Source organism: Uloborus diversus, chromosome 1 (genome assembly GCF_026930045.1).
Source record: "Uloborus diversus isolate 005 chromosome 1, Udiv.v.3.1, whole genome shotgun sequence".
In the NCBI taxonomy this organism is placed as follows: domain Eukaryota; kingdom Metazoa; phylum Arthropoda; class Arachnida; order Araneae; family Uloboridae; genus Uloborus; species Uloborus diversus.
This window is the reverse complement of record NC_072731.1, coordinates 59,927,359-59,947,438: the sequence shown is the minus strand read 5'-3', so window position 1 is coordinate 59,947,438 and position 20,080 is coordinate 59,927,359. Positions and strand designations below refer to the sequence as shown.

The window sequence follows — 20,080 nt, the reverse complement described above, 5'->3', positions numbered from 1 at the left end:
ATAACATAATTTTGTATTGACTAATGCTTTTCATCAGATATCTTGTAAGCAAAAAAAGTAATTGACTTTCATAACAAAATAATTCTCTTTTACAGAAAAAAAAAATACATTTATAAAAAATGCATTTTCAACACATAAGTTAACAAATGAAAAGTTTTAAGAAACGTTTAACTATAAAATTTTATACTGAGTTTCTTAAACATAAATTCCCTCAGCACAGTATAAATACATAGTGGTTAACATGAAATGATAATAAAATGGTTTTAATGTTAAGAATAATTAGGTTTGTTAAGAACAATAAAAAATTTTACGACCAAAGCTTTAAATTTATTTTGTAGTAAGTTATCCCACAAAAATTATATCTCGGTACTAGTTTTTATTTTTTGTAAAAGTTTGAATCTGCTTTTTTTGGAGTCAGGAAGAACAGAAAATTTTGAAACTATATTTTAACAGTATACAGTGTTTTGCTTTATCGCCAGAACAGCAAGATGAATATCTTGCTTGTCTCATTGTGCTTGGAAGGTAATTCTCTAACCTCCTGAGACACAAAAGGCATCTTTCAAATGACTAACCTTATTGAAACGGTCAAAAACCAATGGAAGTAAGAGAAGTTATGTTTAAAAACACATTTCCTTCAGATCCCTCTCTTTAAAATAACCAAGAAAGCTTTTTTAAATTGGGCTTGTATTTATTTTGCGTCATCAAAAAGTATAGTCGCAATTAGTGATGTGGATCGGGTAAATACCCAGCGGGTAGGTAAATATTTTTTGGGTATTTACCTGGGTATTACCCAAGGCCTGGGTAAATACCCAAAAACTGGGTATTTTACAAAAAATGTAAAAAATGAATGGGAATTTTTTTTAAAAATCTAATATGAAATAATTGTAAAACTGATAAATATACATATGTATTACACAGTTTATAATATTTTTTATTAAAAGACTTGATGAAATTATGAAAGAAACATATCGTGAACCAAAGAATCTTTCTTTTCAATGTTATAATTGGAGAAGATGTTTGCTTTTTTTTGTAACCAGTTAAGCTTTTTACTTTTTGTAGAATGGCTTTTTATATCTGAAATTTGGCTATTAACATTGATTAGGCATATCCAACACATTTAATGTGAATATCATATTAGATTGCTTAGATTTCACACAATAAATCTTTAAATATGTGATCAAAATACAATTTTTGGGCAAAAATTTATTGTTTTGTATATGGTTGGTTATACAAGGTATATTCTAAAAGTAATGCAATGGTTTTTTTCCAGGCCACTTTTATTGGTCTGAGTATAATCAAACTACTTGGTTTAGGTGAGGGGGACCGTAAGGTTTTCCTGAAAACCAGTCTCAGGGTTATCCGAGCTGTGGAAGTGGACAGACGTAAGTTAATGTTAACCTCTGCTCATTGACCCTGACACGGGAAAAAATGGTACACGATTAAGGTTTGTTGCATAACCAACAAAATCCCTAAATCTCTTGAGGAGACTAACAAAATGATTCGTGAGACTTACGGAGACTCTTCTCTGTCCTATTCACAAGTTTTGAGGTGGCTAAAGACCTCTAAAGAGGGCCAGGAAAAGGTTCACGATGAACACAGGGGTCTGTCCAGGATTTTTCACAGGGTCCGTTTTTTGTGAAAAATCAAATAATTTTGTGAAAAATGAATTAATTTTGTAAAAAATCAAGAAATTTCGCAAAAAAAAAAAAATTTTTTTTTTGTTAAAACAAAATTTTAGAATTTAGAGATGGCACAAACTGCATCAGTTAAACTTAAAGTTGAGTGTTTTCCTCTTCTACGTCAAGAAAATCATTCTGGATTTTTTTTTTCTGATATTTGGCGGGGGGGGGGGGGGGGGGGGGCATCGCTCTTTCAAGTATCAATATTTATCTACCATTCTACAAAAATGTTAAATTATACTAGATATATTTCGGTACAGTACTTAAAATAATTGTAACAAAAATATAAATAAATAAAATAAAATTCAGAATAGGGTTCAGCATTCAACTTTTTGACCCAAGACACTCTTGAAAAGCACAGAATTTCGTTTAAAACTTATAAATTCCGTGATTTTAACAAAAATAAAAAGATATTTCAATTGTTTACCTCTTAACAAAGCGTAATAATCATTAAAAATTCGAAAAATCGGATTCCCATAGCGGATGCAAAGAGATCGCAATTCTCAAAGTGAAGGCATCAAAACTATAAAAACGGCTTGTAAAAGAAATATTTTTGATAAAATTATTTTTAAATTGCATTTTAGAGTCCTATGATAAACATATCATTAATATCTGTGGACACAGTTGACCCAAAAAATAAAATAAAATAAACCATCTATTTAGCATTTTAATTTTTGACTCATAACAGAAAATGGAATTTTGCTTTAAAAAACTTGAAATGAGAGTTTTAACAGAAATAAAGAGACTTTTATTTATTTGAATCCTAATAAAGTGAAGTTAACTTGAAAAAAGAAAAAAATATGATTCTCATATCGGATGTTAAAAGATTGCCTTTTTCAAAATGTAGACATCTAAAGAAAAAGAAAACGGTAATTAAAAGAGTTTAATTAAAGTTAATCATCCTTGTTAGCATCGAAAAATCAAAACCCATATAATTTTCTCCCAAAATAACAATTAAACATCACCACCGCACCCACCGTAAAAACGCGATTATTGTCAAGCAGGCAAAATGATGAGAATATTTTCTAATCAAGTCATTATAAAGGTTCAACTCCAGACGCTAAGTGGTGATAATTTTGAAGTTGGTAACACTATCTGAAGCGATCATATTTTTTCCTCACCCTTACTATCCCTTTGCAGTTCTAAGTTCATTTCGCAGATATATATTATTATTGTTTATTAAATTATGAGCGGAGAAAAGTGCTTACCAATGCCTTTTCAGAAAAGTTTACAAAAACACCGCTGCTAATTAGCTGTGATAAAACAAACAACCATTATATTTATTTGGCAGTAGCAATTATTTATCGCTTGCAGGAGCATCCCAAGAGTGCCGATTTTTTTTTCAAAATTAGCCGATTTTGTATAAGCTGATCCCTCTAATTTGACTTTAAAAAAAAGGTGCCAAAAATTATCGGTTTATACACAGAAATATGCGTTATTTTGCTTTCAGATTTGCTCTTTCAATAAACAATTTGACATATCCGATCTTGTTTATCAGAATTTTGTGAAGGGTCCGTTTTGTTTGATCGGGATTTTGTGAAAGGTCCGTTTTGTTTGATCGGGATTTTGTGAAAGGTCCGTTTTGTTTGATCGGGATTTTGTGAAAGGTCCGTTTTGGTTGATCGGATTTTTGTGAAGGGTCTGTTAACGGACCCAAATATGCTCTGGCCAGACCCCTGGAACAACGCTCTGGGCGGCCGTCAACCAGCAAAACCGACAACAATGTTCCTCAAATGTTGCACTTTGACCCTCGATTGACTATCAAGATGGTTGCAGATGAACTGAACATGTCGTCTACTGCTGTGTTTCGCATTAGTTAAGATTTAGCGATGAGAAAAGTGTGAGACAAGTTCGTGTCGAAGCACCTTGCCATAACATGCTGCGAATCTGCGAGTTTCTGGCTAAACACCAAGTGAAAACGCTCTCCCAGCCCCCTATAGTCTTGACATTGCCCCGACAGACTCCTTTTTGTTCTCTCGGATTAAAGCAGGCCTGAAACGAACTCATTTTTATCCCTAGAAGAGATTCAATCAGCCGTGACGAAGACCTTAGGGGAGGTCCCCAAAAACGCCTTTCAGGGCACTTAAGTCATGGCAGAGATGATGTAAAAAATGTGCAGAAGCTCAAGGAACTTACTTTAAAGAATTTTAAGTGTTTGTGCGAATCTGTTCAATAAATTATTTTTAAAAAAGAATTGTACTTGCTTTAGTTTTGTAATTGCAAAATTGTAATTGCATTAGTTTTGGAATAGACTTGGAATAGACTTTGGAATAGACTGTATATATACATAGTGGAATACATACAGAAAAGTATTTTAGTTGAATATAAATTTTTGAAATAAATACCCGGGTAAATACCCATTTTGGGTATTTACCCAGGTATATACCCTGGGTATTTACCCCTAAAAATAAATACTCGGGTACTTTACATCACTAGTCGCAATTCACAAAACAACTACTCTCCCCTTCATACTATAAATTTTATTTTTTAGTGAAATATTTTCTTTTTCATTTTCTATCACCGACCTACATAATATTGAACTTAAGAACAATGATAATATCTCATCAAATCTGTCTCAATTTCTCGAGAAACTGGATTGATCATTTTCTTCAAAATAATGATTTAATATTTTGACTTCAGCTTCAAGTGGGTATTGTCAGCTCTTCTACACTGGGATACAGTAAAATCTGATATATAAAGTTCTGTTAAAAAGAGTTCCACACTTATTTCAAGTATGCATTGGTGCGAAAAATTACTAAGAATTGAAATAGTCATTCAAAGAATTAAGATTGACGGATTGAAATTTTTATGATAGAGTGTAGCATTGTTCAAAAAACGCTCTGCAGTATAAATGAAGTAAACAAAAATTCAAAGTCATACATGTTAAAATGACATTAGATTTTCTATCATTGAAAAGGTTGCTTTCTAGTAATTCTTCCAGGGGGGTTTTAATAGGAGGGTAGATTTAATCTTCCAGGGGGTAGATTAACTCTTGAATACCATCTTGTGTCACTCAGAGATTCTCAAGTAAAGAGCTGCAAGATATATTTCTTGATGTTGAAAGTATTTTTTGATGTGGGGTGTTTTTCAAAAATAGCATATCTTTACAAAAAGTCTCTATGAAGGCAAATAATACATAGAGTTGCTAAAATGTGAATGTGGTTCTAGTACAAGGAATCAATGAACACTTACCAGCTAAACATTAAGTTGTAATATGAGCATAGAAATTTATGTAAAATGACATGGAGTTTATGCGTAAAAATTGTGCAGTCTCAACACTGTACGGGCATCTCATACAAGATGTATCATCCTAACATAGAGTACACAATTTTGAAATATTTAACCCATGTGAAGATATTACTTCTTAAGTTAAGGCAAACAATTATTCCCCATCACTTTTTTTCTGTTCTGAAAATGCAGGCAAATAATTTTCTAAGTTATCTAAATTGAATATACCCATTTTTTTTTATCATTCATAGCAAAAAGGTTGAGGCTGCAACCGCCCACCATCTCCCCCCCCCCCCCCCACCATTTGCCGCTCGGTACTCAAACATAGATTTTAGTATAGCGGTGTTAATTATTGTGGTAAATAGTTTATTATAAATGCTATTTATGGGGCATCTGATGAACAGTAACAAAACTATTAAACATTTAAATAGAACCTGAGAAAAGTCGGAAGCACTTAGGAATCAGAAAGATATTTTTTGTGACATCCATACCATTTTAAAATAAAAACCATAAAGTTCTATTTCCAATTTACTCTACAGGAATTTTTACATTTAAGTTGTTCAAAGAACAAAGGTAATAAAAATATTTGGGAAACTTTTCATTATTATTTTGAGTTTAAAAAAAAAATAAAACAAATAAAAACTTAATTTTCCTATCAAATATTATGGGTGTAACTAGTGAATGCTGGAGAATGACGCTTTTAATATTTGCTCATTTAGAAAGGAGGGGGGGGGGGGGGGTGAATAAATTTTAAAAGTTTAAGAATTCTTTTTAAAAAATTATTGATAAAAAAACTAACAAAATTAAGATATTTTTCGCCATAAAAAATTTGAGAAGGCTACTACATAGATACAGTGAAACATGTGCATAACAATAAGCCTATATGTTTAAATTGGTCCCAACAAATTCTTAACCAATGAATTTTTCAATCAGCCTGCAACAATGATCGTTTTTGATGCACCTGTTTATATCCATAATTAAAGTTTTTTTTTTTTTCCTTTTCCAAAAAGAAAAAAATAGTTAACTTATCTCTCAGATCTTTTTTTTTTATTTTTAAAAAAAATATGTCCCATATAAGAGCTAACAAAAAATAGAAGCACAGACCCCGAAGTGGTTTTGGGGGGGGGGGAAGTAGGAAATAAGGAATCAAAAATTTAAAAAGTAGGAAAAAAATCACTTAAAAAAGTAGGAAAAAATAGGAAGAGATAGGCCTACACACACGTCGAGACGACTGACAATCATTAGTACGAAAAATAAACTGGTGGAAACAAAGATATTAATTACAAAAATATGAAAATAAAATCTAAACAAAAAAACACCTTTCACCAATACAGTAATAAAATTTTTAAGTGTGAAAGAATAAAATGCAATATAGCGATTGCAAAAAAAAAAAAAAAAAAAAAAGCAATAATAATAATAATAAAACTCCTATTTTGGTTCAATAAAACCATTTTTGTTAAAGATTTGTTTTGTCAAAAACGAAAACATTCCTTCGACAGCATCCATTTATCATTTAAAAATACTATCACTTTCAGCTCCTGTTATCATAAACTATGATACAAAAGCAAATATTAAGTTTTAACTAAAATTAATCAGCAGCTGACATGCATTTTTGCATAAACAGAGGCAGATGTTTGAATTTGGAAAAAAAAAAAAAGGAAAACGACCGAAAATGCAGAACTAAAATAAATGTATGAAATACACCGCCAGCCATTGACTGAGCTGGCGGTGTATTTCACGTATTTCTGCCTTAGCCCTGGCTATAGCGCGGTAACTTACTGAATAAAATAAATGTGTTCTTAAATATGGGACATAAAATTTATAATAAAACAATTCAACTAAATAAATAACGAAATAAGTCAACTAAAGGGTTTGTACTATGTTATGTATTTTTAGCATTCAACATACATTTTTGTTTCAGGCAAGTCATTTATGGGGGTCAATTTCTCCCCTCCCTGGCTTTGGAAAATTAATACTTAGCTATTCCATGTTTGTGCGGTTTTCGTTGTTTTCAAATAAAATTTGCATTCAGTATCCATCCTTCACTAGCCACCTCCGGGGGGGAGGGGGGGATCAAAGTGACGGGCCAATTCTAATTTTAATCAAGCAATAAAAACGAATACTGTTTTAATGGTTTGATGATTTTTACCTCCTTCTTGTTCCAAAATTTTTGTCACGAAAAAAAAAGGAAACATCCATGCATGGAAAACAGAACATTTTTATCAAAGACAAATATCACTTACTAATGTTTTTCTGTGCATAAAAGGGAAGGCATGTAGTTTATCTGAATCCTCACCATACAACAAAAATATTCATTCGGAAATTGTTCACGAAATTGAGTGAGGAGGAGCACCTGGCATCAAATGCCTGCATATATCTCTTTCTCCCCCTTCCCCTTTTATCAGGCCCACTAAGTACAATAACTTACAGTAGATACGCTGCATCGGTATAATTGCCCGCACCCCGGAAAGAGTAAGAGTCTGTCGAAAAAATTTTAAATGCTCAGAAATGTCGCATTGCCATAAACACAGCACATAAAAATGATGAGCAACTCCTCGATATTGATGTTATATCAGAGTAGAGAATACCCATTAAATAGAAAAAAATACATATTAGTTTGTGGCTCTATCCCCCAACTTTTAAAAATGGGAAGAAATAAAAGCAAAATATTGCATTTAAAATGATTTCCGATTTTTCTCCAAAAATCGGGAACGTTTTGCCCATCCAGGTTTTGCCGCTTTTTCTTTTTTTTTTTTGCAAATACACTTTTTACAAAGAAAGAAAATAAAATTTTATAATAATACGTTCCCGATTTTTCTCCAAAAATCGGGAACGTTTTGCCCATCCAGGTTTTGCCGCTTTTTCTTTTTTTTTTTTTTTTGCAAATACACTTTTTACAAAGAAAGAAAATAAAATTTTATAAATTTTGTAATCATGTTTACGATTTAGAATGAACAATAATCATATGTATGTACGAAAAAAGTTAGTTTCCGCAATTATTTTTGAAGTGGTCCGTTTTTGAGAATTTCTGTTATCTGTCACTTTTATGTTGTACCAACATCAATAAAATATGTACAGTGTACAAGTTTTCATTTTTTGCTTTCTTATGTTCCTTTTAAGGTTTTACATTGCCTTTCTGTTTAAATAGAACTCTATTTCCCTTGTAATCATATAATAAATTGGCGAATAGGAAATTCGGTTTTTCCCGCATTTTTTGAACCGCCGGCCATTTACTTTAATTAAAGCTTCTAATTAACGAGCAAATAATATATAATTGCATCAGAATGTGCCAGTATCTATTTTCTTTTAGTTTCGTTAAAACAGCCGGACTGAAGTCGGGGCGATAAAAAGAAAAGTCGATCATAAACGCCGCAACGGCAAAAAAGTCACTTACGAAAATTTAACTTTTAAATACGCAAACGCCGCTGCCGCGGCGTTCCTTCCAGAAATTAATGTAGTCAGTCAATGAAAAGCTCAGGATCTGCTTGCTTCTTTTGCTTTTTAAAATTGAAACATGAAGAAAATTATCAGTGCTTGATTGTAAAATTAAGAATCAATGAAAAATTAGAAGTGCTATACTAAAGAAAGAAAAAGTAGGAAAAAAAAAGGAAAAAGTAGGAAAAATAGGAACTCTTTGGGGTCTGGAAGCACAATAAACAAAACTCAGCACAATTGTAGAAAAGCTAAATTGTACTAGCATCCTCTTTCAGAACAACTAAAACAAGTTGATGCTAAAGAGAGCTTAGGAATTCTTTCTTTTTTCGACCATAGCCACGTTTTTCAAAAAAAAAAAAAAAAAGTCTTAGAAATATAGTTGGAAAAAGTAAAGCGGACACTAAACCAAAACATCTAAAGGTGCCATTAAGGCGACGTAGAACAATCTTTTACCCGACAAAAATATTCCCAATGCGGATAATAATGGAATTGTTCTTGCCTAGCTTATATATAGGGTAACGGCACCAGTCAGACATGCTTAAGACATCGTTCTCAGGTTAACTCATTTTTTTGAGCCATTTAGTATACTTTTTCTCTCCTACAACAACATCTCATCTAACCTTTGGCTGCTATTGGATCCTCTGAATTAGTTAATTCTATTTTTATTTGATCAATTTCGAAAAAAGGTCCGAGCCCTAGTAACAGACAAGATGAGCGAAGAATGAGTAATTGCCAAAATTCCCTTTTTCCCTTCAAAATGTGCAAAAGTTTTGCTTTGAGGACTAAAAGCTCATGAAATTCAAATGAACATGAAACACCTGCTGACTTTGTGGTGGCTGTTCATAACCTTTGACCACTGCCTTGGAAATACCAACTTCTTTAAGAAATTCACTCTGATAATACTAGATGGCTGCACCATATTCATGAGCCACAGCAACATCAGTTTTACCCGCCTAATAGACTTATTATTTAAATCCAAACTTATGAGTGTCTGTTACTGGACCCTTGTCTGCTGGTGTTCCTACCCAATGCCTTCTATTTTTTTTTTTTTTTTCATTAATTATAAAAGCTGAAAATTGCAAAATGGTTAACTTAGCTGTTATTAAATTATTTTATTAAAACACTTTTAGTTTTTTAAAATAAAACTTAACAGATTATATGCACTGGACATGTGGGTAGTTGCTTGAATATTAAAAACTGCTTATAACAATAACTTGTTTGTCACTTTTTTTTTTGGTCCCATTAAACACAGGTTTTGCTGTATATATTAACAAACAGATTTCATTTACAACTGCATGTTATGATCTTTTAAATTTGACAAAGCTTTCAAGTAAAGAAATACTATACAGATCCTGAGCTTTTTCAGAGATAAGAAATTTTAACATTTTGCTACAAAATTCAAGTCAGAAATGTGCTCTCAATGAGCCATCTCTGCCTAGAAAATGGTTTGAAAAAAAATATGAGTTGCTGATTTTCTCCAAAATTTCAACATCTATAACTTTTGGAAACAGCTGAAATAATGTTTTTTTTTTAATAGGGTATGAATTGACTACGCAAAATAGTGTTCATATTGTTAATATAGAATAAAAATTCTACAAAATATTTTATAAATTAATGCAATTTTAAATAATCATATGCAGATTTTTTAGTAAAAAAGAAGAATTTAAAACATTCGATGATTTTAAAGTATAACTTACAAATTTTCCATTTCTAATGAATCTTCAGCACTTTTGGTTCACCTAAATAAAAAAAAAATCAAAATATTTTACAGGATCTTTTTTTTTTACTTTTACAAAATACAAAATCTGACATTCATGTATTTCAAAATCATTGATCCACCCACATATTCAAAATGTATCACTCTTACTGAGAATAAGAACTCTTTCTTGAGTCAAATGGGGGGGAGGGGGAACTAAGGAAAGCAAGAGAAAACTTTAAGAAGCAATTACAAATTATGATCAGAGACAAAAATAGTAAAAAAGTTATAAAATTATTTCCCAAAAGAACTTACACAAGTTAAAAGCTGGGGTTAAGAATCAAATTTTTAAGGAGAGGGAAAATTATTCTAAAAAAATTATGAGTTAACAGATTGCACTAGTCACCACAAAAAATGCATCCGGCTTAAAAATAGCTACTTCCGAAGTATTTTGCCTCCCTAAACACGAAAATCACCATACAACATAAAGATTAGCTCTAGTTTTCAAGATACAGAGCCTACTAGGTCAGTAAATTCCTACTATTGCTCTTTTTTGTGGTAGAAACACCCTCCATGGTGCTGACTGTCTTCTAAACTTCAACCCCAGGTTGGGATAGAAAATCTCACTACATGAAAATCGAAATGGACCTCAAGAAATTTACATTCTAGGAAGAGAATTTCTGGAAGAAATGCCAAAAATCAGCCTCAAGTAGATCCACCTATTTCTGATTCCATCCATGCTCATTCTGCTGGGAATACAAATGTGATGACCAGCAACAGGCTCTTGGCCCAGCTAGGCTGATCCTAGTCAATTTATCACAAGGTTCATACACTTATGGTTAAAAAAAATTCCCTGACTTTTCCAGGTTATTTTTTAGAAAATTCCAGGTTACTTGTTTCATTTAAAACAAAGTTTAAATAGCAATATTTTCAAAATAATTAAAATTGTTTAAAGTAACCCTGATGCGGAAAAACTAAAACTTTTCCCCTTAGATTTAAAAAAAACATTGTTTTTTTTCTTTCTTTCTTTTCTCTCTCAAAATTTTAAGTTTTTTTAAAAACATTTTGTTCAAAACCATTTTAATTCGTTTATTACGTGTTGAAAACAAAGTACTTTCAAATTGTTTTAGCCTTTCTTCGATGTGCAATATCAGCATTTTACTGTAATCACGCAGCAATCTTTTAGCATCCACTTTTGGTTTACAATACTTCTTTTTATTTTCTTATTAGTATATAACACAAAACATATTGAGCAAAATACAAAGCTATGTTTCAGTATAAATAGGATTAACTTGTTCCATCGATCAGCATACCATATAATGCAAAAAAAAAAAAAAAAATCAACATCTGCCAATCATGGGCCAATGCCAATAATCATCAGGTTTTTTTTTTTTTTTTTTTTTTCACATATCAAAGGATGCTTCATTAAAAAAAAATTCCTTTCTAGAAAATAATTAATTTTTAAAAATTCATAATTTGTTGCACATTTTTAGTTACTTTCAATAGTTTACATTGAGATAAACATCAAATTCTGTTTTTGGAAAAAAAATTTAAAAAAAAAAAATTATATTAACTTGAATTTTTGGCATCTTGAATTCAAATTGTTTTTCGCAATCACGAGCATGTATGTGTATGTATGCGCGTGTGTTTGTGTAGGCACATATGTGTGTGAGTGTTGTGTATGCAGTGCTGTGCGTGTACTCGCATGTGTCTGTAGGCGTTCGTGTGTGTATGTAGGCATGTATGTTTGTGTCTTTGTGCAGGCATGAGAGTGTGTAGGTGTGTGTGTGTATGCGTGTAGGATATGGATGCAACCTGGACACAGTTTTTGCAAGAGGAGCAGCATCGTGAGGCTGGTCGACGCGACAGTGGTGCTGGCAGAGGGTGCTGGCGGGAAAATAAAATCAGCGTAACATCAAAAACAGTCAAATGAGAACAATAAGCAATCGTGATTGCTCAAAAAAAACTATTTGCAGCACATTTTGTATTATTTTCATTAGTTTGCAGTTAAACAAAACATCCAATTGTGAATCGTTTTTGGAAAATTAGTCATTTAAGGATTGTGTCTACTTCCATCTTGTGAATGACCAAAGATGGCCTCTACGTTTTTCGGGAGCCACTCTTTTCATTGTCAGCATCATTTTGCCTCAAAATTTTTACATTTTTATTCAAGAAACATTGATAAGGATGAAGATTAGATCTCATGGAACAAAATTCCTTGGTAAAAAATTGAAAAAAAAAATTGGGGGGGGGGGGCAAATTTGGAAATTCCCTGACTTTTTTAACTATTATGTCATTTTCCTTGACAATTCCAGGTTTTCCCGGAGTGTACAAATGTGTATAATGCCTGATTATTTGAAGCATTATACGTGTCCCACCCAAGAGTACTTGAAAGGTTACTATCTTAGTAAAATAAAATAAATTACAACAAGTTTCGTGAAATACTATAAGTTACATCCCTTTTGTCTAAGGAAAGAGCTTGATTACCGCTCCCCTAAACGCACCAGAACCCAACAGAGAAGCGCAATAACAGGGTTCTGCCCCTGGAAGGATCGCCGACACATATTCGGTCGAAGCAAAAACTGCTAGAAACACTGTGACAACACAGGTTCGTCAAAGGCAGTTAGGAACCATTTTCTTGCGACGAGCCTGAATTGACCGGAGCAGTTTTAACACAAACTGTGCAGCCGATCCTGTATTGGCCGGGCAAGGAATGGGTTAAGATACCCAGATCCGAACATTTTCAGCCTGACTAAGGGCTGAACCCTGTAAATGATAACTCGTACGCTTATTTCCATGACCTAAGTGTAGCACTTGACATTTCCCTACACTAACTGCCATACTCTACTTAGTAATATGATCTTAATTCTCTTGAAGCTGTTTTACTTGTTCTTCATTTTTGACAATCCTGATAACTTTTACATCATCAGCAAAACAATTCGTGCTTCTAGAAATATTATCACTGATGTCATTCATAAAGATAATAAACAGAAGAGGCATTAAAACTGATCCCTGAGGAACCCCGATTAAAACATCGCTCCATTTAAAATGATTTCCTCTCACAACTACTCTTTGCTTCCTACAAGTGAGCCAATTTCTAACCCAAAGTACAGTTTTTCCTCATATTCCTATATCAGCTAGTTTGCTGAGAAGAGCAACATGCGGTACCTTGTCAAAAGCTTTTTGAAAATCAATATAAACAACATCTACTAGAGACGTACCGAGTAGCACTTTCGCCGAGTAGCCGAGTACCGAGTACTCGGCCTTTTACTACTCGGCCGAGTACCGAGTTGCCGAGTTACCAAGTACCAATTATGTTTTATGAAGAACCACCGACACATATGTGATGAATTTTGAACTTATTGGAATAGTAGTATAGACCTCCTTGTCCATATAATAGTTTTTAAAACTAAATTCCTGCTGAAATTCAATTTACGCATTATATAAACAATTTTGTTTGTGTCAAAAATTTTACAAAAAAAATTATTTTTAAAATTAAAAATAAATAAATAAAAGGTATGATTAATCAAGTTGGAATTAAAACAAATTTATACCAATCAATTATAGATTTAGTCCGCAAAACATAAATAATTTTAATACAACAAATGTGCGGGAACACTGCAGACATGTGTTAACGCCCCCCCCCCCCCCCCCCCCCGTTACAAGGAACGTCTTTCTCAGTGCATAACATGTGAGCTAAAGAATGTTAAGACATTCGACAAAAAAATCTGACTTTTGTCGGATGCCTTTAAATCCACGAGCTCCCATGTTATGCATTGAAAAAGGAATTCCTTGCAATGCCAAAACACATGTCTGCAGGGTTCCTGCACTGTGCTTTTAACGTTGTTTTATTTCCTTTTATTTTTTAAGCAAAGGTATTTTCATAATTAATTTTTGTTTGTAACAAAAATCCATTTTTAACATAAAAATTCCATATTTTCTATCCTTTTTTTTTTTTGCATAATTTTACATAAATAATTTTTATCAACTTTGGGGACATTAAAATAAAGATTTATTCCATTGAAGCATTACAAACTTCATTATTCTCAAAATTTAAAATTTGACTTATAAATTTTAATTGTAAATGTTTGCAGAATATAATGCTTGCTCTTTTTTCCATAAATTTTAGTATCTGCCTTGGACAATATTGAATTTTTTGCAACTACTCGGTATTGGCCGAGTATCTGATAAGAATTTGGCCGAGTACCGAGTAGTAACCAAGTACTCGGTATGTCTCTAACATCTACACATTTTTTGTTATCTAAAGCTGAGGTAACCTTGTTATGGAAATGCAATAAATTAGTAGCACAGGACTTATCTTTTCTGAAATCATACTGCAAACTAGTCAACAGACGATTGGTCTCGAAGAAATTCACAATCTTAATTTTGATCAAAGTTTCAAAAATCTTACAAATCACTGAAGTCAGATTTACAGGTCTATAAATCCCAGCATTAGAAGAGTGGCATTATATTAGCCAGCTTTCAGTCCTCTTCATTGCTCCCCCTTCATTGCTTTTTCTTTGGTAACTTAAAGGTTTTGAGTGCATTATTAAAGCTTACAAAAGCGCCCCTACATAGCATTCAGGCTACTCAGTGGGTTTTAGAATATGTTTACTTGCTCTTCTTGCAGATATACAAGGAAGAAGGTTCAAACTGCAGATGATGCTTGTGAAAATAATTGTTTTATGAGCGGTAAAAGTTGGAAAATGCTTGAATGGAAAAAAAATTGTGGGATTGGGAATCCCGCGAGATTGAAATCCCGCTGGATCAATTGTGATAAATATCCTGCGGGATCCCACGGGATTCAGGATCGGGAACCCTAATTTTAACGCAACAATAAAATATGAAATGGTTTTCTATTCCTTATAAACCAATGATTTATCTACACTGTTCCACAAGCAAAATGTTAATTTTGCAATAAATATCTCATTTTTCATTACTTTCTGCTTTGAAGCCTTAATTAGCTAAATCTGGTCTAAATACTATGTCTCATTTGACAAATTGATGAGCGCACGATATATATCAGTCGATATATATCATTGGGACACTTTCAAAAACACATTTTTACGGATTTCTCGAGAAATAAAAGACCAATTGCTCTGTAATTTTTTTCACGTAAAGAGTATACTCTAGCTGTCATTTTCCTATAACAATTAAGTCTGCTTTTCATTTAGGGGACCAGCAACAAATTGAGGGAACACAAAAAGGTTTTTGATCATTTTTCATTGTTAACAGCTGGGAATGAGCTGTAAATTTCAGAAATGAATTTAAAATGTATCAAAAATTTATTTTTATATTTTTGTGAAAGTATCTTTTATAGCCACGGAGATATAAGCATTTCTTTTAAAAATACATTTTTTTTAAACATTTTCGGCTCATATCACGTACAGTTTTTTGTCAAACATAACTAAACTTTCACAATATCTGACAGCATATTAGAAAAACATAATAAAATATTAAGGTTTAAAGCAATTAATTTTTCTCTGTGCATGCATGAAAGTTAGCAATTTATAATGCTTATTATCCAAAGCTAAGATATATCCAACAACTCATAAAAAATCCTGCCTCAATATCTTTAAAATTTAAAAAGTTATCGCCGATTTAATGAGCCGAATTTCTATAATTATTGGATAGGCGACGAATGGCAAGGGGTCGTTCGCAAACTGGCAACATTTTCCTGCTATTGCTGCAGAATGATTCTTGATAAGAACGAATTATTTGAGAACGATCCCTCACGATTCATTGTCTAGCCAAGAATTATTAAAATTCGGTTAATTAGATCGCTGATAACTTTTAAGATTTTAAAGATATCAAGGTAGAATTTTTTATGAGATGTAGGATATATCTGGGCTTTCTATTTCGAAGATTATAAATTGATATCTTTCGTGCATGTGCAGTGAAAAATTAATTGCTTTAAACATTCATATTTCATTAAATTTTCAATATTTTAACTTCAAATTTTATTATTATGATTTTCTAATATGCTGTTAAATATTCTGAAAGTTTAGTAATGTTTGATGGAAAACTCTGCGTGATATGAGCCGAAAACCTTCAAAAAAATTTTTGCATTTTTTAAAGAAATGCTTATATCTCTGTGGGTGTAAGAGATACTTTCCCGAAAATATAAACATAAGTTCTAGATAGGTTTTTAACTTATTTCCGAAATTTATAGCCTATTCCCAGCTATTTACAATGAAAAATGATCAAAATCCTCTTTATGTTTTCTCAATTTGTTGTTCGTCCCCTAAATGAATAGTAGATTTAACTTTTGAAGGAAATTTTCCGCTGGAGTATACCTTTTACGTGAAAAAAATTAGAGCAATTGGTCTTTTATTTCTCGAGAAATTCGTAAAAATGTGAATTTTTCAAAGTGTCCCAATACTTTTGGTCATACAGTGTACATCCAATATTTATTTTGAAAATATCATAATATTTTCCATATTTATTTTTTCAACTACAATATTTTCAATATACAAATTATTGATCATAGTAATATTGTTTATTTATTATTAATAATAACCAAAAAGTTATGCACTCTAATTTTATGATGTATTAATGCATCATTAATATAAAAAAGTAATATATTATTCCTTTTTATTTTAAATTCATCAGAGGCACCCCCCCCCCTGAAAATTTCAATGCTGCAGTCTGCCCCCTGACCCCTACTAGGTGGGCACCCCTGTATTCATAAAAATATTAGCACTGTAACAATTTTAATTCATATTAAAAGTGCCTAGTTAAATATTAAACATTGGTCAGAAAAAAAAGAGTGTCTTATGACTGTGCATCAACTAATGCATATTTTTATTTTTGGATCATACAACTATGTTAAAGTAGCTAACAGAAGAACACTCAATAAAACAGCTAATGCTAAATGAACTCCATTGAAATTGATAAAAATGTAAAATGAAATGATATAAGTAATAAAAGAAATCTTAAATTTAAGTCCACATATTGTAATAACAATGTAAGAAAATAAAAAGTGATTTGAGGATGCATTTACTATTTTGAAGACTTTAGTTTGTGCTGATTGAAAACATCAACTATGTATCAAAATACTGGATATTTTCAAAAAAAATCATGATATTTTCAAACTCTGCCTACTTGTGATAAACTTTCAAAATGTGTCCAGTCAATTTTACATGTGTTAACAACATGAATGAGGAAAATTTGCAAAAAGCATTTTTCTTTTTTTCTTTTTGATTCTATTTTTGCATATGATAATTAACATTTTTATCATTTGACCAAAAAAAAAAAAAATCCTAAGTATAGATGTCAAACTTAATAGATGCATATAGATTAAATAACATTAAAACATCTCCATCTAAGTGCAAAAATTTATTTCACATTAAAATTTTAATTTCCGTCTTGCTTTCATACTCAAGTTTACTCAAAACTTTGCATTTTCATAAACAATCAACAACAGAGACATTTTCTAGTCTAGTACTACGCAAAATCATCTGTGTAATAAATCATTTCAAGACACTGCTTTCAATTAATACTCAATTTTCTAAAGAATCTTACCAAATATTATTCAGCTTTAAATCTTCATATGTCCAACCAAATTTAGAATGCTCTGAAAGAAAAAATACATTAATAAATATACATAAGTTAGCACAAAATGAAAAAGGTTATTGTAAAATGTTTTGTTCCACTCTAAAATATAAAAAGAATAATATATCAACTAGCTGAAGGCTAAGGCTATGGGCAGCATAATTGGTCCTGCAAAAAAGGTGAAGTAATAATGAAAAAATAACAATCAGGATTCAGCAGAAATTGTAAAATTTTAGGCCCTTGGACAAAAACTTAAGTCCCAGGCAAACTTATTTCTAGATTTATAGAAAAATTCTCTGCAACATGATCTTTGAAACCATCCAAAATATATTTTCCTACTTAAATGCATGGTAAAACCACTTTTCATGAGGATGTTTTTGCCTGTTTTTCAGAATGTTTTTGAACATTCCTAATACTTTTATTCCTTTTACATATTTGGTGACATAAGGGGTTAGTATTCCATGACTTCAGATAATAAGATTAATTTGAAACTATGTTTGGATTCATATTTTATGCATCATTAGGAGACTTTTTGTTCTTCATAGGACAAAGTAAGTGAGCAATCTTACCAAAATTAACTGGATTCCCTCGTAGCAAGTAGTCTGGGAAGGAAACTTCTACCAAAGGAAAAGGAAACCTGAAGAAGCCCTGTGATGAAGAAACTTTCGTTAACAGATATGTTGTCAATTTCTTCATTGACTTTTCCATACCAATAACATAAAATTTGCCAATACTAAACCGTTGATGTGAAAAGAAAACTGAAAAAACTGATTCATACTAATCTCTTAATATTCTTTTAAATTTATTATAAATATCTATTTTATTTTTAAATTTCTTTTTTTTTTCCTCTTTTATAGTATAATACAAAAGTTACCAAAAGTAAAAGTAAACTATTTATAAAAGTATGATAATTGTAATGTTAGAAGCCGAGCAAGAAACATAATTTTTACATACACTCAATGAAAATTGATCATAAATGTCATTCTGAAACATTTTTTTTTTCTTTTTAAATCTTTCAACATATTTAATCAGAAAAAATAATCATCCTTTCTTAAGATATGAAATATTTTCTTGACTTTTACAGGTTATCATGGTGCAAACAAGGTTGAAAACTTACATTTATAATTTAACTATACATTAAACTTTTTTTTTTTTTTTTTTTTGAGTTGTTAGGGCATATTATGGCCACATAAAGAAAATGACTAAAAAACATTCGTGCACATTTAAATGAGCATATCTATCACTCTAAGTAATAGGGTCATAATCGAACAGATTTTCAACATAAACTACTGATAACTAGTAAAATTGTTTTTATCTCGTTGCCTTGACTGCAGCCGGTGATTAATTTACTGACAGAAATCTAGTTTTAATCTATAGAAACACAGAGCAACAAACTATTGAACAAGTATGCATATTTTTAAATATTGCAACATTTTTTAACTAAAAAATACCAAATTTACAAACAAAATTACCATGACAACATTATTCAATTTAGTTCATATCAGATTTCTTTTCAAAAGTTTTGGTTTTTAAATAGTTGTATTGCCAAATTAAAGTTCATTAAATAGAATAAGGGGATTTCCCTAAATTCGGCGCAAAAGCGATGAGAGACTTAGATGCTGAGCTTCTCCTCTTCAACAGCCGCTTACACGCAGTCTCCAAATGGACGGGCTTCGGCGCTCAATCTTTCCATTTCAGGCCACGGGAGGGGTTTTGAGGATGAAACCCCTTTGGAAATATTTAAAAAGGTATTTTAATTTAAATTTATTTCAATGGCGGATTATTTTTACCTTCACTGACTGGGCTATAACGAAAAGCGACTGAGGAAGGAGTTCCTAAAACCGATTCCTTCCGACGCAGCTACTAGTGATGGGCATAATCGAGTTCTCATAATCGAATCACTCGATTATCAAAGATCACTCGAGAACTCGATTATCACGAGTTCTCGATTAACGTATCTCGAGTTCTCGATTATCACATCTCGAGTTCTCGATTATCACATCTCGAGTTCTCGATTATCATAGATCTCGAGTTCTCAATTATCAGATCTCGAGTTCTCGATTATCACATCTCGAGTTCTCGATTATCACATCTCGAGTTCTCGATTATCACATCTCGAGTTCTCATTATCCCTTCCCGAGTTCTCGAGCGATGAACTGCTCGAGTTCTCGTAATCCCTTCCCGAGTTCTCGAGCGATGACTGCTCGAGTACTCGATTATCATTTTCCGAGTTCTCGAGCGATGGACTGCTCGAGTTCTCGCTTTGTGAACTTCTCGGAATGCTGATTTCTCGAGTTCTCGAGCGATAGACTGCTCAAGTTCTCGCTTTGTGAACCTCTCGAGATATTGATTTCTCGAGTTCTCGAGATGTCAATCACTCGAGCAGTGTACTTCTCGATCGATTTGATAATCAAATGAACCTTTCAATAGTTGACTTCTGAAGGGATTCAGTTACCGGGGCAGATCTGTCATTTAGTGGGTCAGAGGC

The 20,080-nt window shown here is 31.9% G+C and overlaps 1 protein-coding gene across 2 annotated transcripts in view; it reads right to left on the bottom strand.

Moving 5' to 3' along the window:
- Positions 1 to 19,157, bottom strand: part of LOC129229938 (NFX1-type zinc finger-containing protein 1-like) — a 36,595-nt gene extending 17,438 nt beyond the window's left edge. The window contains exons 1-4 of one of the 2 annotated variants that reach the window (XM_054864323.1): positions 19,065 to 19,157; positions 18,162 to 18,240; positions 17,563 to 17,614; positions 10,040 to 10,081 (exon numbers count right to left, since the gene is read on the bottom strand). In XM_054864323.1, coding sequence (XP_054720298.1) covers positions 10,040 to 10,050 — 11 coding nt within the window. In that variant the 5' untranslated portion in view covers positions 10,051 to 10,081; positions 17,563 to 17,614; positions 18,162 to 18,240; positions 19,065 to 19,157. Of the gene's footprint in view, positions 1 to 10,039; positions 10,082 to 17,562; positions 17,615 to 18,161; positions 18,241 to 18,709; positions 18,910 to 19,064 lie in introns of those variants that run through there. The other variant, XM_054864329.1, reaches the window with a different exon arrangement.
- Positions 19,158 to 20,080: the final 923 nt, after the last annotated feature.